The 26,906-nt window shown below is 43.0% G+C and overlaps 1 protein-coding gene across 1 annotated transcript in view; it reads left to right on the plus strand.

Annotated features, from left to right (window-relative positions):
* The first annotated feature begins 5,230 nt into the window (after window positions 1-5,230).
* The window catches only part of XYLT2 (xylosyltransferase 2), a 43,126-nt gene continuing 21,450 nt past the window's right edge, over window positions 5,231-26,906 (plus strand). The window contains exons 1-2 of the mRNA XM_026667401.2: window positions 5,231-5,502; window positions 25,831-26,299. Of these exons, the coding sequence (XP_026523186.1) occupies window positions 5,362-5,502; window positions 25,831-26,299 (610 nt within the window). The 5' untranslated portion in view covers window positions 5,231-5,361. The remainder of the gene's footprint in view (window positions 5,503-25,830; window positions 26,300-26,906) is intronic.

Here is a 26,906-nt window from a genome sequence, read left to right on the forward strand (position 1 = left end):
CTTAGATCTGTAGTTTATTCAGGAGCTATTTCTGAGAGTTGCTTTCACTAGAATCCCTTACAGACAAACCTGTTTCCTTCAGCAGTGCTGCCACAATAGTAGGAAAATCAAGAAAGAATCCAGTTTAACTTTGTCAAAGAAAATTTAAAGCTCAAAGAAGATTTCCTTGTCCAAGGATACAGCAAAGCCAGGAGATTCTAAGAAAAGAGAAGTCTATCACAGAAAGCAGGTAGTGCAGAAGCCCTAGGATCTCATTTGGTAGCCAAATACAAGAAGCCATGAAGCTCTGTGAATCTTATGATCAGAACTTGTTAGGTTTTCAGATCCTTTTTCTTTCCTATCCTGTGGCTTGCTGGCCCTTTTCAAAAGAGAATGAGAAATGAGAAAATCAAAGGACTATTATTGTTCTTTCTGGAAATAATTTATTATTCTCTCAAAGCAGGAAATCCAATAAAACTAAAATAGAGTAACATAAGTAATTTCTTATTGTGTTTGAAGACGTAGATAGCCAGCCAATCCAACAATTTGTGCTACTTTTTTTTTCTCCTCCACGTTGCTAAATTAATTATTCATCTTGGGGAAAGTTTGAGGCACCATTTAACTGGGGAGGAAAAAGTAAGCCTTTAAGGAGGAATTTGGACAAGAGATACTGTAACATAGAGATAGAAGAAAATGTGAGAAAGATAAAATCAAAATAACCTCAAATTGACTTTGTTTAGTATAAGATGGGACAGACACTTTGACAGGCTTTCAAGGTTATATGATTGTATCCTACAACAACCAAGTAGCATTGCTGAAATTCCCGCACTATCTGTTTTTTGAACTAGCTTATCTGAAGGGCTGACAGAAAGAGAGATGAGAAGTCTGGAGAAAATGTAATGTGTGAATTGGTGCAAGCAAATATGATTTGCAAGATTCAGAAGACCTAGAAAGGCATAGTGTTCATGCAAACCCTGTGTAAGCTTTCTTCTTTTCCTTATTTCCTGTAATTACTTTGACTTTTTTCTTACTCCTTTTCTGTTCTCTCTACAGCATTGCATACTCCAAAAGCAAATAGCACAATGGGTATTATGCATGTAGCTGGTTAAGGATGGTTGGCATAAATTTTGCTTCTATTGCAATATATCATGAAGTTCTAGCAAACACCTCTGCATGATAATCTTAATACATAGTAGAGGAAGCCACATCAATACAGTCAGGAATTAATCATCTGAGTTTAGGGGGGGAGAAAGAGGATTACAACCTAGATCATTACACAGCATAATGCTACAAACAAGTTTTATTATCTCCCAAATAAAAAAATGTTCAAACAAGGCAAAGAGAGCCTTTCCTTCTTTACATCTTAACCATGACACAGGAATTCCCTGGTAACATTTTCTAACATAACCACCTGATGTTACATTCACTTCATCTTGACCCCAGACAATGGGTAAGACCAGAGGTGGGATTCAATTTTTTTTACTACCAGTTCTGTGGGCGTGACTTGGTGGGTGTGGCATAGCTTGGTGGGTGTGGCGTGGTGGACATGGCAGGCTAAGGTTACTGCAAAATCCCCATTCCTTCCCCACTCCTGGGGGAAGGTTACTGCAAAATCCCATTCCCTCCCTACCCCACTAACCTGCTTTCCAGCTCCGTTCTCCTGTGCAGGGCAACAAAAGAAGACCCAGCCAATCAGCTGGGACTCAGGAGGAAATAATAGATGGGGGCAGGGCCAGCCAGAGGTGGTATTTGCCGGTTCTCCAAACTACTCAAAATTTCCACTACTGGTTCTCCAGAACTGGTCAGAACCTGCTGAATCCCACCTCTGGGTAAGACAATCTCAAGTCATCCTTAGTGTGCCGGCACTAAAATACATGTAATCCTTGCTTTACAACTGGCCGCTTAGTGACTGTCTGAAGCTATGATGGACCCAAAATAAGGTACTTACCACCATCCCCTCTGTCCCTCAGTCATGTGATCGCATTTCGAGGGGTTGGCAACTGGCCTGCATTTACATCTGTTTGCAATGTCCCATAGTCATGCGACTGAAATTTATGATTATTTTTTTTTGCTGGAAACCAATGTTTACTTCTGTTTTCCAGAAAAAAAAAATGCTCATTGTGGATGATGGGTTTATTTAACGACTACAGATTCGCTTAATGACCACCACAGAAAAGTTGTAAAATTAGGTTATGCGATGACCCACTTAATAACCGGAAGGACTTATCTACAATTGTAGGCTCAATTACAGTCATGTGTGGAGGACTACCAGTAGTAGTTTCCCTCTTATTCAGACATAGTCCAAAGGTAGCGCCAACATGCAACTGTTATAATATGACCTGGTATCATGGAGGAAAATGAAGAGACAGTCAGTGACTAAGAACAAAGACAACAGAGGTTAGATCTCAGTAAGTCTGGCACGAGGGACATGTTGTGGGTTCCATCAATCAAGGAGCTTTGTTTTCTCAATCCAGGAGAGGAACTTTTTCTACAATGGCACTTGTCCTCTTTACAGAGGTCTCCAACCTTGGCAACTTTAAGACTTGTGGACTTCAACTCCCAGAATTCTCCAGCCAGCATAGCTGGCTGGAGAATTCTGGGAGTTGAAGTCCACAAGTCTTAAAGTTGCCAAGGTTGGAGACCTCTACAACATCATTCCCCACAGATTGGCGCCAACTCTGTTAGCCTTCTGAGAAGTTTGTTATACTTGGTTCTGCCGTCAGGCCTAGGGTTCCCATGAAAGCATGGAGTCTGTTAAATGGCAGCTTTGTGAGTAGTTTAGAATGCACTCTCTCCCATCTTTTTGTTATTGTAGTTTCTAACTGTTTAGACTTGTGTTTTAATGTACATGGCCTTAATTATCTTATTTGGCTTTGTTTTTAATTGTGTGCAATCCAATAAAACCCTTGGAGGGAAAAGAATCAGATGGAAAAGGTTCACAAGTAATAATTAAATAAAAATCAATATGTTGATAAAGTTACTTATGATGCTACTAGATACGAAGTGCAAAAATGTGGCCTACTGGCTTCCCTTTTATGACCCCATAGTAATTTTGTGGTTTTGGAAAGAGGAGTGCCTTAACTCTTGCCAATGACTAAAGAGTCAATTGGATTGAAATGGGCAGCTATAGAAATGGAATATAGAAATAAAAATGCACCAAGTTCACCAGGGTGGATCCTACATGTCAAATGTTAATTTTAATTGATGTCTTTTTCCTCTTTTTTGTACACTATTTTTTCTTTTTTGTTGTTAGGGTTGAATGTATGCTTTTGTTTTGTTTCATTTGTTTTACAGTTTTGTATTTTATTTTCTATGATAAAACAATAAATAAAAATGCACCAATTTTACCTTAGGAAACTCCTGAAACTGTTTCCCTAAAAGGCCTGGTCCCCATCATTTTTGGAATAAGGCCCTTCATAGGCCACACAAAACATTGTGGGGGCTTTGATACTCCTAATTTGAATCCTGTCTTCTCTAGGATGCAAAGCAGTTGACATGCTGTTTGCCCTATTACCATTTTCTTCAGTTTTGTTTTCACAATTAAGCTAAGATACATTGACTTTGTAGGAGAGTGGTAGCAAATCTATGGTGGCAAAAAAAAAAAAAATCAGAAGAAATCTAATGGAATCTTTTCCAAGGTATTTTATTAAAAGACAAATGTTTTTGTGAGCTGCAGGTAGGATTGAGCCACTGATACAAAGTTCCAACAGAAGAGATTATCTATAGCTCAGGGTTTAACTGTGGGGTCCTTAGTATTTTCTGAACATGGTTATTGGCTTGCAGATGTTTCATTACCTAATTAGGTAATAACATCAGTGTAAGCTGAGAATGGGATTTTCTCCCTTTTTATACAGTTTGTACAGTAGCTTCCCCTGCCAGTTTTAGTGGGGTATGTTTTGTTTTTTCTTAGCAGCTTCTTGGTTAAGGATATAGTTTGTTTGCCTACTGTTAATCCCTGCTTATCTGGTTGTTGGCTGCTGGATGTGTGTTCTGCTGTTTTTGTTTCTTATCTTTTGTATTGTCTCTTTTGAATGGTGTGTAAATATGATTTATTTCTATGTGGCTATTGATGACTGATTTGTCTAAATGTCAGGCTTCTAGGAATGGGAAAGAGAGCAAACTCCACATTCGCTCATACTGAAGATGATCCAAAGTTATTGAGAGAGATTGTTGTCTGAGTAGATATTTAAACCTAGATTTTTTTTCCAGTGCATGTTCAGTGTGTTCTTTTATACATCCAACAAAAATAAATTGCTAGAAGGTGGCTAATCCCACCTTGCAAAACTCTGGAGTACAAAGAAGAACCATCTGTAACAATGATAGAGAACATTAAATATCTTACAGCAGTAGGTCCTCGAATCACACCATACAGACATTTCCACAAACAAATCCATACGTGAATAAATATCAGAACTCTTTTACATAGTCTCCTCACGTAGTGTGTATGTGAGCAGTTGGGAACTCGAATTGTCAAAACAACAAAAGAGAAGATATATTGGTCCAAACAGCTTTGCGACTTAAAAAAAAATCCCTGCGTGTTTAAAAAGTGTCCCCTTCCTTTAATATTACCCTATTTCCATTCTTTTTCTTCAAAGGATCTCAGAATGGCACGTTGCAGACCATTCGTGTAGTAGATTAAGCAGTGAAAGAGTTCCCGCCAAGGTCACCGAGTGGGATCTCTGTCCCGATTCGGCCGGAACAAAAGTTACTCGCTACTCATAACCAAAATAACCCGTTTCCTAGTTTTCATCCCGCCTCCAATTTTGTCCCCGTCGCTGATTGATTCCCTTTGCATCCCACCTCCCGTATGGAAAGAAGGGCTGCTGCGGGATGTGGGCGACCGACTACCGGCACGAAGCCCCAAGCAAGATGGGGGGGGGGGGAGGATACCTTATTTGCAGTTTATAAAGGGGAGAAGGGCGAGAGCCTCACCCCTTCATGTAAACCCTGCCTTATTGTAAAACCTTCGGCCAGCCCTATTGGCAAGGATAAAAGGGGAGGAGGGAGGGGGGGAGCTCGTCAAGCAGCGAGTCCTCTTCTTCTCCGGGATGCATAGGAGCCCGTCACCCTCCCTCCTCCTATCTTTCCCATCCTGGGATTTTAACAAAGCTGGCCGTAGACGCCCGCCTCGCCTTCCCTCGCAACTTGCTCGCAGCCAGCAGGACGGCCATACGCCAGCCCCGCCCCTTCCCCCCCACCCTCCTCCGCGCGCGCGCGCGTGTGCTCGCCGGCGCCGTGCGTGCTCGCGCCCGCGGTCTTGCAGGGTTTCTCAACTCTGCCGCCCTCTTCCAGCGGGCTCTTCCTTCGCTCTCTCCCCCTCCCACGCCCCTCCCTCTTCCTCCTCCTCCTCCTCCCCCCACCCGCCTTTGCCCGCCGCCTGGAATGAAGATGGTGGCGAGCGTCCGGGTGCAGAAGCTGGTTCGCCGGTACAAGCTGGCGATCGCCACGGCGCTGGCCATTCTGCTCATCCAGGGCCTGGTGGTGTGGAGTTTCAGCAGCCTGGAGGAGGACGACCAGGGAGAGGTAAGGAAAAGGGGGCAAGGCAGGGGAAGGTGGGGGAAACAAAACCCCAAGCGGGAACCTGCAAAGGGTTGCATCGCGCGGGGGAGCCGCTATCCCCGGCGGTGGACGGAGGGTGGGGGAGAAAGGAAGAGGCTGGCGCCCTCCCCTCCCCGGGAAAGTGGGGTGGGGGGTGCTGGGGGGTGGGTCGGGGAGGGATCGGTGCCAAGAGCCGCCGGCTGGACTTTTCCAGTCTCGGGGGCTGGTGGAGCGGGAGCCCCAGTGGCGGTGCATCGGGTCAGAGTCAGCCTTGATGGACGGGGTAACGGTGCTCTCCGGAGTGGAAAGGCGTCCGTCCGCTCTTGGAGGCGTGCGGGTGTTGATGCCTTCTGGGTCAGGCGGCGTTGGTGCGTGAAGAACTCAACGGGGTAGAGAGGTGATGGACGGGAGCGGAATACTTTGCCACGGGGAATCGCGCTGGGGCATTGGGAGAGGGACCGAAAAGCAAAGGATCACCCGGACGATCGACTTATTGGGGTGGGTGGGAGGGATGGCCGGGGGAGAATCCATGTAAGTTTGGGCAGTCTGGTAAAAGCAGGGCTGAATCTTGGAATTGGCCTTTGGGGGGGTGGGGGAAAGAAAAAAAGAAGAAGAAAAATAAGAATAAGGATTGTCATACAGCGAAATGAAGCGGCGAGGATTCGCGTCCTGTCGCTGTTTCTCTGAAGGGAGGACCGGGAGCTGTTTCCCAAAACCTGAGTCTTGTTGTGAAGTTGAACTGCAATTGGAGCCTGGAATTGAATGCAACGGAGTCGTTGGCTTGGTCTCTTGGCGGATGGATGGGAGACCGCGCTTCTTTGTGCTCCCTCCGAGAGAAAACTTGGTGTGGCGGATCTGGACTAGAGGCACGTAATGCCGAGCAGTTGGCAGGTTTCCCTACGGATCCTTCTGCAATGAAGAACGTGGGGTTTGAAGTCCGGCTTCCCTTTAATCGTGAGAGTGGCCAGAGGAAGCTCCCGGGTTTCTTTTGGAACTAGAGATCTGAAGACATTTGCAATGTGTTTGCTAAACGAAATGAGATGCGGAGAAGGGTGCGATGTGAGATGGTGTTGCATCAGGAGGGGAATCAAAGGGATACCAAGTGGTGTTTAATGATCATTAAATACAGTACAGGGGGAACAAAAATATCGGGAAAATTGGCAGCCTCCTCTATTTCAAGGCTGGGTTGCATTTCAAAATTGCTCTGAGTTGCTCCATGATGCTACTATATTGTGAGCTATGTCTGTGTATGGACTTTATTTCTGTCACCCTGTAGGATGTAAAGAATCTCTTTTGGCTTTGGTTATTTCCACTGGGCATGGCAAAAATAAGCTCACCCCAGGAGGTGAGCTGCTGCTAGATCTATTCTAGACAGTAATCAAGCTACAGAGAGAGAGAGAGAGAGAGAGAGAGAGGAGGGAGGGAGGGAGGGAGAGAGAGAGAGAGAGAGAGCAGGGCCTGTGTGGGGAGGGGGTATCCTGAGCTTCAGGACAAACACAACTTAGCTTAGCCCTACTATTCACCATATATATAGAAATATAGTAGCCTAGACGGTGAAATATCTCAAGCAGGAGGATGTAATATGGATGTAATTCATGCTAGGCCCTGAATAAAAGATTGAGCCTTGTTCCATCTACATTACCACGTTTATTGTTTTTCACCAAATTTCAGATGAAAGTTGGTTTGGCATTTTTCTTTCAATCCCACTAAGGATATATGTACTCATGTTCAAGCAAAGGTCAACATAGCCACTTCAAGTTTACTGAAGAAGTGAAACAAAAATAGTAATAATGTATACCATTTTTGTTTGTTTCATTGATTTAATAAATATTTATGGGGGGTGGGGGGAAACATCCTTGCACCTGAATTGAGAAGCTTCAGTTTGGAATGACATAGAAATGTTTGTTTTGTTACATATGAGAATTTGAAAATTTGGCCACAGTAAACCATTCCACAATTTTCAACATGCCTTAATATGTGTGTCTGTGTGTATGTGTGTATGTGCATATGTGTGCCTGTATAATTAAAATAGAGTAGTTATGATTGGAGTTTACTCCTGGTAAAAAGACATTCGGGCACCTGAAGAATTTGAATTATTGGGTGCTGTGAAGTTCTCTATTATTCGTTCATAATTTGTGTCCTTCAGAATTTGCAGTTTTACCCTGATTTTCTTACTATAGTTGGGCTTAACATAGTGTAGCTTTTTCAAAACCGTATTGGTTATGGATTATCCAAGTTATATCTTGAGATACATGTACTGTTTTTTTTGCAGGCATATAAAATAGCCTGATTGTTTGAGATGGACTTGATCCTTCTTATGCTTACCACAAAAATTGTTAACATGCCTCTGACATCACTTGTAGCACGCTAATTATGAAGAGATTTATGTTTCACTTTTCTGTTTGGGAAATCAAAGGTTATGAGTGTCTTAAGAATGCATCCTCTAAAAGCCAAGGGAAAATTCTCCAAATGTTATCATAGTTGAGTGCTTTCCTGCTGGAGGTAGTCCTTCACTTACGACCATAACTGAAACTAGAATTCCTGTTGATAAGCAAGTCACACCTGATTTTATGACTTTTTCACCCATTGACTTTGTTGTTGGGAAGGTTGCAAATACCATCATGTGACCCCAGGATGCTGCAACAGTTTTAAATAATGCCAGTTGCCAAGCGCCTGGATTTTATTCACATGACAGCGGAGATGCTGCAATGGTTGTAAGTGCGAGGACCAGTTGTAAGCCACTTTTTTCACCGCCTTTGTAACTTTGAACAGTCGCCAAAGGAGTGGTTATAAGTTGAGGACTGCCTATAGTAGTCTTCAGATTCTGTGACCTTCAGAAGCACAATGTTTACCCAAAGTATTGTTTGGCAGTTAAAATTATAACCGCTGTATAAAAAGAAGGAACAAGCATTCTTTCTTAATTAAATAGAACTGAAGAAGGCATAGAAAATCAAACTTCTTGACATGAATTTCTGCCATTGTTGCAACCACCAGGTCTATGGATGCAGTCAGGTAGCAATCAACAAAACTCTTGCCCTTTGCCACATTGGCAGCTTTGCCCTCCCTGGCACTCTCCATATGTTTTTATACTACAAATTGCATGTCAACGGGGGCAATCGCTGGGATTAGGAGAGTTGAACTCTAGCACATCTGGAGAGCAAAAACTGGACGAGGATCTTCCAATTAGAGAACAGGTTAAGTAGGTTATGCAAAAGGTAACTCAGCAGTATTGGTTGGGGTCGGAAAAGGTAGTCTTGGGGAACATATGCTTCAAGCTCTGAGTTTAATGAATTGACTTCGGACTAAATAATCATACAGTAAAGCTCCCCTAAGACTGTTATTGAAGAAGAACACAGTAAAAAGTGATATTCAAAATCTGGCAACCTTTGGGCTAAAGTTTCATCAATGCTAGCAAGCGTGGGTAAGAGCTATCTCAGTAATATGCTAGCTTTCTTAATTCAATTCATCTAGTCTGCCTGTTGTTTTAAAACCTTGGGGCTGCCCAAATGTTAGAGAGCTTTTTAAAGAAGTCCAGTTTGATGTCTTGCCATCTGCTGTGCTAGAGGGCACTTTCAGCGTTCTACCAAATAAGGAACACCTTTGCCCTATGGAACTGTTAAAATGGTTGGACAGATCCCTCTGTGGGAATCTTTTGATGGAACTCCTTTCACCTCTGCTACCTTTCCTTCTTAGATGCTTAGGAGCTTCCTGGGTCCCATCCCCCCCCTCCATCCTTTTAGTGGACCCTTATATCAACAACAAAATTATTTATTGTTGTGATTCGTTCTGTAAAACACTTCAGTATATTCTAAAGCAGCGTTTCTCAAACTTGGTAATTAAAAGTTGTGTGGACTTAAAGTGCTGGCCTAGATACCTGCAGACTGGGAGTTCTAGTCCCACCTTAGATCTGAAAGCTCGCTGGATGACTTTAGGCCAGCCTACCTCACAGGGCTGTTGTGGGAAAATAGGAGGAGGAAGAAGTATTCTGTGTGTGTATTCACTGCCTTGAGTTACTTATAAAGGCGGGAAGTAAATAAATAAAAAGTAAATAAACGTTTTAGATTGTGGAATAGTTTATTTTTGTTCTCTGGATGGGTTTGTGTGTCTTCTCATTCAAGTGAAGACATGGAAGCCATCCTTCCTAAGATTTCTATTTTGTCTCTGATCACTTCATTTGACCAACCCAGTATTTATTTTTTATTTTTTTGAAAAATGCAGTAGCTACATTATCATGCAGATTAAAGCAGGCTAAAAAGAGAGCAGTCAGTATAGATTTAATCAAGCCAATATAGAACTGTGATTCACAGTGCATATAAAATAATTAATGCAAAATAGTTGTGCATTTCTTTGCAGGGGGGAGAGCGGGACTTATGTGAATAAATTAGTGGCTTGTCTTTTATCTGCTATGATTTTATTGGGTTTGGATTGGATGGTTCCTTAAGGGACTTCTTTCAAAAAATAAATTCCCAGCGTTGAGTTACTGCTTCTCTGAAAAATATCCATTAAGCCAATTACACCCTAAGATGTAATTTTAGTCAATTGCAAGCAATATAACCTATTGATTTTGGGGCTGTTGGATAGTAGTCGGGGAACTGATACTACAGTCCTAAGTGTGTCTGCTCTTGAAGTTAATGGAGGTTTACTGTTGTACTTGGCAGAGGAGCGCAGCTTGAATTCACAGTGAATAATTCAAAGGCTCTCCCAGTCATGCTCCAAACGCCAGTTACCAGTTAAAACTGAACTCCAATTTGTGGCTCATTTATTTCAGGAGAAATCCCACTGATTGTATTACGAAGATTCTGGAGCGGTAATCTTTGTGCATTTCAATATTGAAATATAAAAAGAAAGAAACCAGCCTTTCCCAACACACCTTTTATCTCTTCATGATACATGAAAGAACCAATGGTTGCCTGCAGCTCTTATGTGACTTCCCTAAAGAGACAATTCGTTGCAAAGTGGGGTGTTTAAATCACGCTTTTTTAAAGCAACAGTTTGGGATTTTCTGTTTCAAAAACTCTTACTGCCTTTCCTGATTTCTTCATGTTCTGTTGGAAGACAAAGGCTTTTCGCTAAGTGTGGTGTTTGTGTGACAGACTTTTAAGAGAAAAATTGATGCTGTTGTGGTTCAAGAATGGGAGTTCTAGAAGAGAAAAAAAAAGATGAACTTTTTAAAAACAATCCTTTCAAACAGTGGAAGGCCCCAAGGCTATACCTTGGGTGGGACCTCATCAATATCATGGGTGGGGCTGGGTTTCTAGAGACTTTCTTTATTTTTTACTTTAAAAATAAAAATGCTTTCATGTTTTCCCATTTCAGTTTACAGAAATTATATATACAATATAATTTCTCTTGCTAAGCGAGATATTTGTGAAGTGAATTTTGCCCTGTTTCTCGACTTTTCTTGCAACAGTTATTAAGTGAGTTGCTGCAGTTGTTAAATTAGTGGCCACAGTTGTTAGGTGAACCTGGCTTCCCCATTGACGTTGCTGGTCAGAAGGGCGCAAAGGGTGATCCAGAGGTGGGTATTCAGCAGGTTCTGACCAGTTCTGGAGAACCGGTAGCGGATATTTTGAGTAGTTCGGAGAACCAGCAAATCCCACCCCTGACTGGCCCCGCCCCCATCTATTCTCTGCGTCCCGAGTCCCAGCTGATTGGCTGGGTCTTCTTTTGTTGCCCTGCACAGGAGAACAGAGGTGGAAAGCAGGTTAGTGGAGTGGGGAGGGAATGGGGATTTTGCAGTAACCTTCCCCCAGGAGTGGAGAGGGACTAGGTATTTTACAGTATCCCTCCTTGCCATGCCCACCAAGCCACAACCACCAAACCAAGGCACACCACGCTCACCAAGCCTGAACTGGTAGAACTGGTAGTAAAAATACCACCACTGGGGTGATCTCATGACCCCGGGACATTGCAACCATCATAAATATGAGTCAGTTGCCAACTGAATATTGATCATGGAGATCCTGCAATGCCCCTAAGAGTGAAAAAATAGCCATAAGTCACTTTTTTCAATGCCATTGTAACTTCAAATTAAACAAATTGTTCTAAATTGAGGACTACCTGTAGCAGGAAACTACGGTCAGCATTCAGCAAAACAGGGGTGGTTCCCTCCCTACTGCTAGCAATCATGATGGAGGGGGCAAGGAGGTTCAGGAGCGGGAGGGTTTCTCATCCCTGCTGCAGAATGTTGCATTTAACAAATACGTAAGAGTCCAAATTTCATCATGGTGGGATGGTAAGGGATGGGATGATAAAGAAATGTCTTTCTCCTAGATCAGGGCTGTCAAACTCGTGGCCTAGCTGCCTCACACGCTGGCCACGCCCACACCTGGTTTAGCAAAGGAGAGGAGGAAGTTGCAGTACATGAGTTTGACATCCCTGTCCTACCTTGTTCAGGTTTGCAGCATTTATTCATATAAAGGAACTACTAGGAGGTGTATTATCTACAAAAAAAACCAACAACTTCTAAGTCATCAGTACAGCATATCTGTGTATACATAGCTCCGTTGTTGAAACAAGAGGATGTTCTTTTAAAAAGCAAAATGAAATAGAATGTAAACAGGCTTCTAATTCTAAAGCATACATCCAGGAAATAAAATCCTTTAAATTCATGTGACACTTCAAAGTGAACATGGTTGAATTCCAACTGTGGGGTCCTGAGGTGCTTGAAGTATCCCTTGGTTGCACTATTTGTTTTATTTAAAACATCCACTGAGAATTCAAATCGCAGAGATAAGAAGCACCTCTATGAATGCTTTATGCTAATTTTATTTATATATACAGGAATGTCTCCTAAAAAGAAATTAGAAAATTGCACTGACTTTACAACTTGAAATGTTGAATAGAGAGCATTCCAAAAGGAAGGGGGAGCAATTCAATCTTAACAAAATATCTCAACACCTCTACATTGGCTGTATAAAAAAAAAACAATTTAAATGCTAATACAGGTAGTCCTTGACTTACAACAGTTCACTTAGTGACTATCAAAATTACAGCGGCACTGAAAAAAGTGACTCATGATTTAGCTTTTCACACGAGTGTTGTGACATTCCCATGGTCATGTGATCAAAATTCAGACGCTTGGCAACTGACTCATATTTACGACTGTTGCAGTGTCTCGAAGTCCCGTGATCACCTTTTGCAACCTTCTGGCAAGCAACTACAGTGGTTCACTTAGCAACAGTGGCAAGAAAGGGACAAAAGTCACTTAACAAATGTCTCACCAACAAAATTTTGGGTTCAACGGTGGTTGTAAATCAAGGACTATCTGTACTTCGTTAGGTATTCTAATTCATATATTTGGGGCAGATCTGGAATGCTTGCTCCTGATATCTCCAGATTAAAGCACAGAATCCAGAAAGCAGCAGGAAGGAATTTTCCAAAGTGCTAAATTTACTAAGTATCAAAATTCTCTTTAGATTCCTGTATGCCTGGCATAATGTGCCAGGGATAATCATGTAATGGTGAAGAGTGTTGCTCTTCACTCTATACAATTTGAGTAAAAACTGTTTACCCCTCAGAAAAAGATTTTTTTTAGACTCTTACATTCGACTTAGAATTTGGATAACTTCTCATCCACTCTGTAACTCAACAAAAGCAGCTTATGTGCTGTTTCAGAACATAATCTGTGACCCAGAGAAGTCCCTTTTCCCCTTCATGGCTGAGGATAATAATTGCTAATGCTTCAGAAATCAGAAGCGAAGGGTCTTTAGGTTTTGGGGATAGCCAGGATGTGGAACAGTCACAATTTGTATGCTTTATTTATTTTTCTCAGTATTTTGTAGTTTTGGGGGTGGGGGGGATTGACACTTCAGAGAGACATGTGATGGCTAGGGTGAGAATTGACTTAATTGTCTGAAGTGGAGTCTGTAGGTTGAAACTTCATTTCAGGCACAGAAAGGAATAACCAGAGAAAGGATTAACAGTCCTTTGATTGTTAGGTAGTGCGACATCTCTGTGGAAAGAAATATAAATTGTAGAAGCCAGGCTTTCTGCATTTTTTTGTAAACTTTAGGCTCCAGTTGATATATGGTAGTAGCTGATCTCAGGATCCCTGCTTCAGGACTGGATTGACCTCTGCTTCTTTTGCGCACAAAACCTTCCTTTGTACATGTTTCAGTTTCTCTTCTAGCAAACCCAAGAATATTTTATGTAGAATCCAGAAAAAAAACCCAAAATAATATCTGAATGAATCTGAGTGGTTGTATTGGTTTTTCAAAGTATCCTTAAAGCCCAATCTCCTAAAAATTGTGGATACGGTACAAGAAATCATTTTGTACCATTATTTGGTGGTATTTGACTGTTCTTAGATCCCAGTTAAGAGTTCATTTAAAATAAAATGTGACGTGGATCAAAAGACCATGGAATATATGCCCCAATGTTGGCTACTGCATGACGTAACTTAATTTTCAGCTTCTTCTGTTTGTATACAAACAGGTCAACATTAGATTAGGGACAGAGGCAGGAGTATGGAAAGGCATGTTTGCAGCAAGGGGATTGGGACAACGGATGATCTGGGTAGAACATCACTGAGAAAAAGTAATTGCTACAAAAATCATTGCTTACTGGATCAGTCTGGAAGAATAGAATAGAATAGAATAGAATAGAATAGAATAGAATAGAATAGAATACTTTATTGGCCAAGTGTGATTGGACACACAAGGAATTTGTCTTGGCGTAAATACTCTCAGTATACATAAAAGAAAAGATGCATTCGTTAAGAATCAAGAATCATAAGGTACAACATTTAATGAGTCATAGGGTACAATCAGCAATCAAATCATACTAGGAAACAGTCAATATAAATCGTAAGCATACAAGCAACAAAGTTACAATCCTACAATCACAAGTGGGAGGAGATGGGTGATAAGGAGTGATGAGAAGGTTAATAGTAATAGTAGTACAGACTTTGTAATAGTTGAACAGTGTTGAGGGAATTATTTCTTTAGCAGAGTGATGGCTTTCAGGAAAAAACTGTTCTTGTGTTTTTGTAAATTAATTTAAACAATCTCTTTTGACCCCTTTGGATGGTAGGCGTCTTCCTCAATCTCGGGTCCTCTATCAGAAGCCTAGGAGTTTGAGGGTTGTGCGCATTAGCTTAGCTGTTCCTAGCACTCTTCTGGACAGACAGCGACAAAGTTATTCGTGGAACCTGTTGGCATGACTCGTCCAGCTTAGGAGTCACAGCCTCAGGTGCTCCTACCATCACTGGGATCACTTTGATCTTTAATGTCAGATGCTTATACTTCTCCATTTTCCTCATACTCCTTCGTCCTGATGTGGTCACTTGGAACTGCTACATCTATCACCATCACTGTTTCTGGTCCTTGACTACTGTCACAGTTGATGGTCAGGACCTGCCTTTCAGGACCTTAGTTCTGTTATTCTCCATGACCTTCTGTGGCATCTTCCCTCTAAACTTGCCCATAAACTATTCATATGTCCCTGTATGTTTTTATGCTGTATGTCCAGCTCAGTTGGATTGTACCGCTCAGCGTATTCTGTTTCTGCCTGCATCTTACACCCTGCCGCTACGTGTTGGACGGACTGAGAGGCCTCACTGCACAATCTGCACTTCAGGCCCTATCTAGTGTGGTAGATCTCCTACTTCAATGGATCTGGTGCTTAGTGCCTTTTCTTGTGCTGCAATGATTAGTGCCTCAGTGCTGTCTTTTAGTCCCGCCCTTTCCAGACACGGGTAGAATTTCCCAATATCTGCCACCATGGCTATCTGTCGATGGTACCTCCCATGAAGTGTTTTGTTTTGCCATGGCAGTTCCTCTGCCTCTGCTTGATCTTCTGTTTGATCTTCTTCCCTTGTCTGCTGCTGCCTCAGGCATTCTCTTGGCAGCTCATCTTTTGGTGCCACTTTACTGATCTGCACCTGGATGCTCTGGATTTCATTCAGGGTGATGGCTTTGATCCTCACTAGACTCCACCTGTTCTCTTTCCAGCTGGTGTATAGTCTCTGGACATTGGATTTGGGATGAAAACCTCTGTACATTGTGAGGAACGCCAAGATCTTCATATCAGCAGCCCTCTGGCCAGCTCACTATACTGGTAGTCTGTCTGATGATTGACAGGACATATGTGTTGATGGCTTGGATCTTCTTCCCACTGAGATGGCTCTCTAGGACCTGTGATATTTGGATGTTGTTCCTTGCCTCCTCCTCATGGTTTCCATGTCTGCTATGTGGCCTGCTGGTACTTCCACTTTATTATCTAACTACTAACTATTATCATCCAGCCACATCTGTAGTCTGAATGACAGTGTCCTCACCATAGATTCATGTTAAGTCAATGCTTAGCATACAGCTCATTGTCATTTATCTAGAGGAGGTACAGATGGTGGTTCTACTCTTGAACATGTAACCATATCCGGTCCTTGCATTTATGTGAGTGAGGGGGGTTCAGGCCTATGCAGAGCAGCAGTGGGTACAGTGCATCAACTTGGTATATGCTGCACTTGATGGCTATTTATGCCGGCTGTTTGGAGTTGACCTCTGGTGTTGTCTTCCACAATCCCATTGAGTTCTTGAGGAAGGTCCTTAGTGCCCTGCTCACTTTGTATGGTGCTTGGTATTCACAGATCCATGTGTATGGCATTGAACCATAGGCTTTTCTACAATCTTTCCAGGTTTTGCTCAGATTGATCTGATTAGACCTTGAATCTTGGGCAACTACTGTATCTGTGAGCAACTGATGTTTTGAGCCTCTGGTGTTTTCCCCAACGTTCTTCTGAACTGTGCTCATGTACTGGCCCATATGGCAGCTATGATGCCCAAGTAGGACTTTTCATGTTGTGGGGAGGCAGGTTATTGACTGCTAGTTAGAAAGTGATGTTCCCTGGGGGGGGGGGGTGTCTTTCATGATCAGCACTGCCCTTGCTTCTTTTAGATAGTCTGGTAGAATCCTGCTGCTAGCAACTGGTTCATCTGTGCTGCTAAGTGTTCATGACTGCTGTTAGTTTGTTTAGCCAGTCTGTGTGGATGATGTCCAGGCCAGGTGCTGTCCATCTCTCCATGTTCTTGACTCACTGTTAGATGTCTACTAATGTGATGGTGACTAGTTCCTGTTCTGGAGGATATGCATATCAGCATGTGAGTATCACCTTATGTTTTACCAAGAAAGCTGTCTTTTAACGAATGGCCGAGTAAATCCGCAGTCCACCTGTTCTTCAGGTATAGGAATGTGAGCTGTGCCAGATGGTGAGGCAGAGCCATGATGACCACCTGGGTAGAGGTAATAGCATTTTTCTTGCTGTCTGCCAAGATTGGAGGCTCTGGATGCCTTGAGGTTGTATGAGATGCTCTGTTCTTTTTGCTTTTGAAGAATGTACGGCTGCCTCTTTGGTGTACTGGGTGGAGGCGAAGCCCAAAAGCAAGCAGGGGAATTTAAGGATGGGGGGGGCATTTAATCTGGATTCTGGACACAGGCAGCGTCAGCCCAAAAGTCTGCAGCGCTGTATTTCCTTTCCTTTATGATTCAAGCAGAAGAGATTGCTTTGGCATTACTGTATATGCAGCAATTAGGAGCCATAGAATTCCTTAACTGGCAGCCGGTAGCAGGTGTAAAACCTGGACGGATGTGCTTTTTGCCAGTCATGGTTCACTGGAAGAGCTTCTGGGAAAACGATCAGCATACAGCTGTGTTTGAAGGCACTGTTAAGAAGGGCCAGCTTTACTGCTTAGCAGGGGCACACGTGCAAGAGGAACAAGGAAGAACAAGAAACAGGTGTTTTTACAGCTGGTCTTTCCTTGTCTTGTCTGTTGTTGCCTTGCCTTGAAGGACTGCTGTTGGAGAGCTCTTTTCTTTGAAAAGGAGACGCCGTGTGCTTGATCCCAGGAAGGCGGAGGAGAATACAGGAAAGCTTTTAGCACACATCCTACCGGGAATTCAAATATTTAAATAAAACAGTTTTGTTTTAGAAAGACATTAAGGTAAATTCGTTCTGTGGTGGGGAGGGTCCTTGCTTGCCCAGGCTGAAAGGGAAGCTGAGTTCGTTTTCAAAAGGATGGAAGTGTGTCTCCTTCCTGGCAAGGATGCCTGTCAGGATGTATGGATTTGAAAGGGGGGGACCAAGATTTCTGTTGTTTGCCTGTCTCCTTCTTTGGCTCTCACCTCCTGAGTGGAGAAAACAGGCTTGCAAATCACTGAACAGATGGCTCCAGCTGGTGACTAATGAACTGTTATCTCTGCCTGTTCTAGCTTCTCTCTGGGATGCACGTTTGAAGTAGAGATCCGAGGAAGTTTTTGATCTTTGTTTGTGTTAAGCTTGTTTGGAAAACAGAACTTGCTAGGGTTTTTTGTTTTGTTTTTTTAAATCCTCCGTAGAACAAGGTCAATCGGTTTGATTACTGAAATGTTAAAAATATGGCAGGTGTGAAAATCAGAAAGGTGCAAACACTATGGGCGAGTTTGGCTTTTAGTACATTGCTTTCGATAGATCAGAAGTGCCGCTTTGCAGCATGTGTGTCTCATTCAGTTGGCATTTATTTTCATCCTTCCATATTTTATCTTGGTTAGGATGTGCTTTTCTGGAATCCACAACCAGTCTTGTTCAAACACTTTTAGAAATCAACCCATGAGCAACAGTAAGCATATACCTACTTGCCCATGTTTCCCCGAAAACAAGACAGAGTTTTATTTTTTGGGGGGCTCCAAAATAAGCACTAGGCCTTATTTACAGGGAGTCTTTCTTTTTTTCCCCATGTATGGGAGGCCCACTTCTTCTGCTTGCTCACGGTGCCATGATGCGGGGTGGGGGTGGAGATCCCCCACCCCCCACAAACTTACCTCAGGGCCCCCACAGCCAGGCCATCCACGTCTCTACACCTGCCTCATGAGCAGCAGAAGTGGGCCGGTGGGCTCCTCCTGCACATGGTTATTGGTGCTGCCACCGTGAGGCAGGTGTCGGGGCATGGATGGCCAGGCTGTGGGGGCCCTGAGGTAAGCCAGTGCGGGGCGCATGTGATACACACACACACACACACCCCATACCTCACCTTGTGACCGTAGCAGGACAACCAGATGGAATGGACAGGTGACAGCTGCACAGGCCCTTAAGTAGGGCTTATTTTGGAGGTAGGTTATCTATCTATCTATCTATCTATCTATCTATCTATCTATCTACAATTTAATTTAATCTGCCACCTATCTCAACCACAAGGTGATTTCGGGCAGTTTACAATGTTAAAAATAAATAAAACAATACAACAATATGAATATAATAAGAATAAAACACTATAAAAAACAAATTTATCAGATATAAATTAAGCTAAAAGATGGGAGGGAGGGAGTAGGCTGAGGATGGGAGTGGGAGGGGGGGGTGGGAATCTGTTATTAATCTGTCAACCGGTTGAAGCAAGAGGTTCCTCCAGATCTGGCAGAGCCAGATCTTCAAGCTCCTGTGGAAAGTGAGGAGGATGAGAGCTGACCTCACTCCTGGAGATAAGATGTTCCAGAGGACGGGAGCAATGGCAGAGAAGACTCTTCTCTTGGACTCCGCCAGCTGGAATTCCCTGGCTGACAGGGCTCACAGCACGCCTTCTGTGCCAGCCCGGGTGGGCCAATCTCAGTGGGGATGAGATGGTTCCTCAAATAACCTTGACTCTGAACCTATCACTTAGTAGATAAGAATGCCACAGTTGGAGAACCTATTAAGCAATGGATGTAGAGTGATTGGCTTGAGTCAATGTCAATGTGGGTAATGAAGCCTTGGCCAATTTTCACGTCCTCCAGATTAATAGACTTCAGATGAAGTCCTTCCTTGCTTTGTCTGAAGAACTCCATGTCCAGAATTCCACATTCAGATTGAGGAAATATTAGATTTTCGTGCTTAATGAGAAGATAATACTGTATAACTTTTAAATTTTTGGATTGTGTGGGTTTCTGTAACATTCTTATGACCAGAGTTTATCCAAGATGTAAGATTTAATTATTGTCCTTCCCTTTTACTAGGGTGATTATTATTATTTTTTTTACAAAACCAGTTTAGCTTGAATCAGAGGTAATCCTTTGGATATTTTTTGAAATGGGAACTATAAATTTAAAGCTAAACCTAGGGTTGCCACAAAAGTATAACAAATAAGTCATATTCCAGGAGGCAGAATGGGTTTGTCATATCAATCAATGGTCTGTGCTGGGACAAAAGACAATAAAGCATTTTCTTCCAGGTGGACAAGCACGTAGTTAAAATGATATTTTACGAAATGATGCCATTTTCCCCCAGGTCAGCTGTCCACTTAGAAGGGGCTTAGAACTGCCCTAGTTTTCCATTAGTTTGTGTATGGTGGTGGATCAGAAGTGGTCACTTCTGACCACTATATCATGGTGAGTATATGGATGTTGATTTTTAAGCTTGTCGTTCAAAAATATTTAGAGGTAACCTATATCCAACCGTGCACGGTGACTCAAAATAGAAAAAAAGTTAGCACGTGCATTCTCTTTTTGGCTTCTTGAGCAGTCTGCTTTGTTTGGTGATGCCTTCTTCCTTGATTTTTAATACTTACCTATACACTGGGTACTAGCCTTAGACTATTGCAATAACAAGCTCCAGCATAATTTATGATACCCTTATTTAAGTAATTGAGTGGGGGAGGTTAGAAGAACGCAATAATAGAGGGAATAGATATACTTTCTTCAACAGACTTTCTTAAATAAATCACTTTTCCTTGAGGGGACATCAGGCAAGATAATGATGACTTTCAATTATAAGGGTGTATAATAAAGGAGATTATATTTCAAATCCCGTATAAGCGTGGGTGCCAATGTTTGTACAAGAATGTGTCAACTGAGCAGATTTTTTTTTTGACACATTCACTTTATATTTAAACTTATTTCAGGGTTCTCTCATTTCTCAAAACTACGGTTAAACCAGTTGGGCAACTTTGCCCCTTCAATTACATTACAAGTCTGGTCTTGGGGAATCAAACTGAGCAAAATGAGAGAAACGGTAGAGTAGCATTCCCTTTCTCTATGGTGTCTTCTAGACATGTTGAGATCAGAACATTAATAGTTGACCATTCTGAGGAATAAGTTGAGGGAGGATGCAGAACTGCTTCTTAAGGTCCGACTGAAACGGGAATAATGTATTTGTAGGAAGCTGCTCAGATGATAGAAATCATTACTGTCAAGGAAAGAAAATTTTGTCTTATTCCCCGTCTTTCCCCCTCACCCCACCCTTACCTTATGCTATGCTAGCTTAGTGTACAAACACTAGATGCTTAGCGTACAAAAATAGTGCAGAGAAGATTGACAAGGGGATTGGAAAGCCTCCCCCCCCCCACTACAATTTTCATAACTGTATCCTTAATGGAGTAGTGCATTTGGTTATAGATCAGCCTTCCAATTGCCTCAGTCATTTTCAATGTTAGGCATGTACTCTTGTGGTTGAAGAATGTTCTGTGTGAACAACCTGGTCCTCCCTCCCCTCCTTCTTCCAATTGCTGTATAAGGAGAACTGCATGCGACCCAAATTAAAAACAAATTGTGAAAAATGGGAATAGAAATGGCAGAATGTGGCTTTTGGGAAGCAGCAGCACACTTTTCTTTTTCTCTTCATAGGAGCAATCGGAGAGGTAAGCCTAAGTAACCATCTTCCCACACACTTAAAAAGCACTGAGTGGGAGGGACTGCATGAAAAGCTTTTCAGTCAGTTGTTATTTAAAATGAATTTAAATCTAATCATCTTTCTTTCTAATAGCAAAGTCAGCTGATGAGCACCAACAAGATTGTAGCCAGAATGGGGCCACTGAGAAATAAGAGGAATATATATCACCATGCTCCTGGGAACCTTTGATGATTGCAAAAGTAGGGAAAAATATTTGCAGGATAGGAAAGGAGGAAAAATAAACCCAGACATCTAAGGATGGCTGCATAGCCACAACAGGATGGGAATGAGAAGCAGAAAAGGGGAGAAAAGAAAATAGAAGACTTTGAATAGATATGCTCCTTTTTTTTTTTTTGTAGATTCCGATTTGTCCATTATCAAAACTGACAATAAAAACAATTGTCCCAAATTATTAGGAATAAGGATAGTGATGGTAAGGGGATTTTTGTGATGGACATTATAACAATAGCACTTAGATTTATATATCACATCATAATGCTTTGCAGCACTCTCTGGATCAGGGGTCGCCAACCTTTTGGACCTCAGAGACCACCAAACTCATAATTTTAAATCCGGGGACCACTAATATGAATTTTGACTGACGGTGGTGGCTTGCTGACGTTGGTGGGAGAGAGAGAGAGAGGGAAGGAGGGAGGGGGAGAGAGAGATCTGAGCTAACCTCAGAGGGCTGGTGGTGATGTTCTCTGTCTCTCTCTCACACACACACACTCTCTGTCACACACACACAGACACACACAAACAAACACACACACACACACACACAGAGGTCCCTCTCACACACACACACACACCCTCCAAGGCAGCCACATTCCTAACCTGCTTTTCAGCTCCATTCTCAGGGGGAGAGAGAGATCCGATCTAACCTCAGAGGGCTGGTGGTGATGTTCTCTCTCTCTCTCTCTCTCTCTCTCTCTCTCTCTCTCACACACACACACACACACACACACACACACACCCTCCAAGGCAGCCACATTCCTAACCTGCTTTTCAGCTCCGTTCTGGAGGGGGGAGGGGGGAGAGAGAGAGAGAGAGAGAGACGGTATTCTACCATCGGTAGGAAAACAGGATGTGGGAGTTTCCTGCAGACTTTTTTGGGGATTTTCCCAAGGCCTCTGTTTGCAGAGAGTCTGGGAAAATCCCCAAAAAAGTCTGCAGGAAAATTCCCCACCCTGTTTTTCTACCGACCTGTCATTTTTTATTTGGGATCGCAGGATACCATTTCCAGCTCCATTTTCTGGGTGGGGGGGGGAGGGGGAGAGAGACTTTTGGCTGCCTGCAAGGAAAGCAGCAGAAGTCTTTCTTTCTCTCTCCCCAAACTCTGCCAGAAATGAGTCTTTGCTGGCACAGCCTCTTGGAGCAGGATGCCTCATTTCTGGCAGAATTTGGGAGAGAGAAAGACTTCTGCTGCTTTCCTTGAGGGCAGCCAAAAGCAGAAGAAGAAAGAAGTGGAAAGAAGCAGCCTGGTGGCCAGGCAAGTTCCCCACCTCCGCCCTCCCCCCCACACTACCTCGTGTTGTTCCAGCGCAAGCCTTGTGTTCCCGCAGGCCATGTAGGCGGCGCAGCCTTGTGTTCCTGCGCAGCCTGGATCAATTGCTTTGGGGGGTGTTCTGGGGGTGACATTTCTCTGCGAATCACCAAAATTTTCTCACTGACCACCAGTGGTCCGCAGCCCACTGGTTGGCGTCCACTGATCTAGACTGTGGCTTTTCCTCCTTTCTCCCAAAATCATCCCCACAAACTATTACACAGGTTGGAGAAGCCAGCCTTCCGTAATCTGGTACCTTCCATTTATGTAGAGAATATAAATCTCATCAGATCAACAAAATAAATTGCTTTGAGAGACAGTGAGGGAGACAGTTGGTATGGTGGATAAATACACAGGACAAGGAACAGGGAAAGCTGAATTCTAATCCTGCATTAAACAGTGACTTTGGACCACTCACTGTCTCTCAACCTGGGAAGAAGATACGGTGCTAGGAAACCACTTACAAAATGTTGACAAGAAAACAGCATAAATCTTCCATATAGTCACTGTGAATCAGAGTAAATTTGAAGGACTATCACAATAACAAGAAAGCCGATTGCCCCTGGTTGGAAAAGGTAGATCCATGCTATGAATCAGTGTCCATTCCCAGTTAAATTGAATGGTATTCATTGGAACTATAAATTGATAAACTCATCTATTTTTTTCATGAATGTACTTTTGAGAGTCAGTTTAGACTTTTATAAGAGGGTATTAAAAAAGAGAGAAAGAGAAATAGTTTGTCTAGAGATTGTAGTAGAGCAAAGCACGGAAAACAAGCACTGCACAAAACGGGCTCTTACGCTTTTAACCAGGGGTGGGATTCTACAGGTTCGCACCTATTCGCAAGAACCGGTTGTTAACATTCTGAGCAGTTCGGAGAACCGGTTGTTAGAAGAAATTACTGGCCTAATCCTGTAAGGAAGGCAGGAAGGAAACATTCTGGTGTTGCTTACAGAAACTGCCTCTCCGTTAACCCTTATTACATTCTTGGCAGGACTAGACTTCCCGTCTCAGGAACGTCTCTGGAGTTTTTTCCCCTCCTTTGCTAGTATTTTGCTTGTGTGGAGTGACCATTCAAAGTTACAATGGCACTGGAAAAAGTGACTTATGACCCTTTTTCACACTTACGACTGTTACAGCACCCCCACAGTCATGAGAGGCCAGGCAAGGAGATGCGTGCCTCAATGTGAATGATGTTGAGTCACATGACCAACAAGCCATGCCCACCAACTAAGCCACACCCACAGAACTGGTTGTTAAAAAATTTGAATCCCACCCCTGCTTTCAACCTCTGAAAAACCTTTGATGAAAATTGTCAGGACACATAATTTTGAATGGATCATTGGAAAGAGATGTGTTCTGTTTGTCGTATATAGTCCATCTCATCCGCATAGCCTGCTTGCTCTGATGCCCCTCCTTTTGTTCACTGAGAAGGTGTCCTCACAGCACAGCCTCCATCTTGGTGCCAACCAACTGGTGAGGCAGGCTGAAGCTAGATCAAGGTGACCCAACAGAAACATATTGTTTTCTATGGAAAGGGGGGGGGGATACTCACATGTTAACCTTCTGGAGTACATGAGGAGTAGCCACCAGAAGCTCCAATTGGATCACTGAAGGACTGCCTCCTCCGATTTAATTGAAGGATAGTAAACGTGGCTGCCTGTTGGGCTGACACTTCGTCAATGTAGCCTGTTTCTGGCTTTGTTTTGTTTCTCTCATGGGAATTCCCATCATATGGAAGACAATCTCATGTCTACCAAGAGGTCAAGATTTCCATCAGCACCCAAATCAAATGGCTTTGCAGGACCTGGATGGGAGGAGGAAGAAAGGAATGCTGGACAATGAAGGGTGGTGGAGAGAAGCTACCTAGCAAAGGGAAAGGGTTGGATTCTAGCCAAGGTGTTTATCACCTTGCCAATGATTTCACCTTTCCTTTATTTGGGAAAGAGATGCAAAGGATTTGTAGTCCTCATGGTAGAAGCCTTTTAATGGGAATTGGTCCATTGAAAGATGGTAGGGGAGACAGAAGATGACCAGCAGAGAATGTGCTCACATGGGCAGAGACAATTTCCTCTCCTGCTGTGCAAGTGAGGAATTTAAATAAATTAAATTTAAATAAATTTGGAGGGAGGCTCCAAATAGGACTAGATGCTCCCCATTACTTTCTAGGCAGGCAGCAATGCTGCTTGAGTCATCCTTGAGGACAACCATTTTTAAAGCCACGTGCTTTTCTCCTCTCTCAAAATTTTTTTTGTATGTAGATGAGCCCTTCCATTCTGAAATATGAAATCTGATATGGTTCAGCAGATAGGCACTTAAGCTTGATGGTTTTTATTCAGGTTTTGGACTGATAGTTATCTTCTCAGGGCTATGCAGTTCAGGAAGATAGAACACATTTATAAATCATATGTTCTAGAATCAGAATGTAATCCTTTGTGTGGCATGAGTGCTATTGCTATATTCAACTGAATGGAACTTGTTTTGGAGGGGATGCGCAAAGCATCTGGTTGTAGCCCATAAATCCCTCATTCATTCATTCATTCTAAATCCAAATAAAATTGTGATTGGTTTACATCAAAATGCCTTGCATTTTTTATCATTTTCACTACAAAACCATTTGTGCCCTTCATATCTTCCTTTATGTGCATAGCCTAGGGCCACATGGTCTTTACATAGAGTAAAATGAGGATAACAGCCACCTACCTCAGAGAGCAATTCCAGATCTGGAATGCCAGTTGTGAGATGGCTGTTCATGTCGTGAATAGCTAAGTATGTACTGCATTTATTCATGGCTGAAGGGGGGGGGGGATTTTAAAGTGGGCTTCTCTAGCCTTACTCTGTCATGGCTGAAAATAGATGCAAATGCTACATTTTTTAATCCTGGGTTGTTCCGCGGACATGGTTAACAAATTCATATTGCTATTGCCCATTGCTATTATTTTTCCTATTCCATTGCCTTTATTAAACAGAATGCATTATACATGAGGTTTGTGAAACTTTCAAAAGGAATATTTATCTAGAAAAATAAAATGTTGCTTGAAAACATACAGCAGAGTAGCTAAGTGAGAAGTCTTCAGGCTAATTCTTTCTCCATCATGTCTGTTTTGTGTTTGTGTATCTCTCTCTCTCTCTCTCTCTCTGGATGGAACTGGAGCAGATTCAGCAAAGGAAGCCCCAGCTTCTTGAAAACAGTGATGGGTCAAAGGATTCAGACAGCTCTGCAGGCCGGCGAGGCAGCTTGAACAGGAAGCACGAAAGGTGGAAGAATCGTCCGGATAATCCTGGCGTGCTGGTTGCCAAAGTGGTGAGGGCCGTCACAGTGAAGCATGAACCGAGCCTGAAGCTGCCAGTCTACTTGGATACTTCCGGAAGGAACCGGACGCATCTTAGAAGGGACGCCCAACTGGCCATGTTCCAGCACGGAGACACCGGCAGTGTGGAAGGGGCCCCGCAGCCAACCGAGAACAACTTCACTCCCAAGTGTGAAATCACTGGCAAAGATGCGCTGTCTGCATTAGCCAGAGCTAGCAGTAAGCAGTGTCAGCAGGAGATTGCCAATGTGGTGTGCCTACACCAAGCTGGGAACCTGATGCCACAGTCAGTACCCCGGCAGTGCCAGCTCTCAGGTGAGAATGGAAGAACCATGGAGAATTGTCCCCCATGAACTGAGGAATACTGTTGAGAGAGTGCGACCCTTGCATCTGGACAGGGATGATCATTCTTTGCATGTGCACAATTTAGGAATGCAGCTGCCCCTTGGCTTAGGCCCATTTATCAGCACCTCTTGGGATGCCATTGCCAACCCACAGTCCTGTCCCTTACCTTGCTGATTGGGAACCTTCACCTCCTCCTGCCCAGGCCTTCCCTTGGAGTGCAGACCTCTTGCATTCAGAACATCTGCTGTGCCACAGAGTTGTGGCCACCAACATAATAACCTGTGACACAGATGCCTTGATTAAAGGAAGCCCAGACAAGCCAATTAAGGCTGTTCTGTTGACTAAATGGACCTTACTTGTAATGAGGTTGGTTGCTCCACTGATATTACCTCAGCATCTGAGAGGTTGCCAACCAGCCAAATGGAGAGGAAAGGAATAAGGGGTAGTCTGGATGTTGCAAAATTTTTAATCAGGAAAGCTTATCTTTCTGGGGAAAGTACAGAGAGTCCTTGACTTACAGCCATTTATCAAAGTTAAAACATCACTGAAAAAAAGTGATTTTTGGCTCTTTTTCACA

This window comes from Notechis scutatus, chromosome 2 (assembly GCF_049901735.1).
Source record: "Notechis scutatus isolate UNSWTSFEM ecotype Mainland chromosome 2, rNotScu1.2, whole genome shotgun sequence".
Taxonomy (NCBI): Eukaryota; Metazoa; Chordata; class Lepidosauria; order Squamata; family Elapidae; genus Notechis; species Notechis scutatus.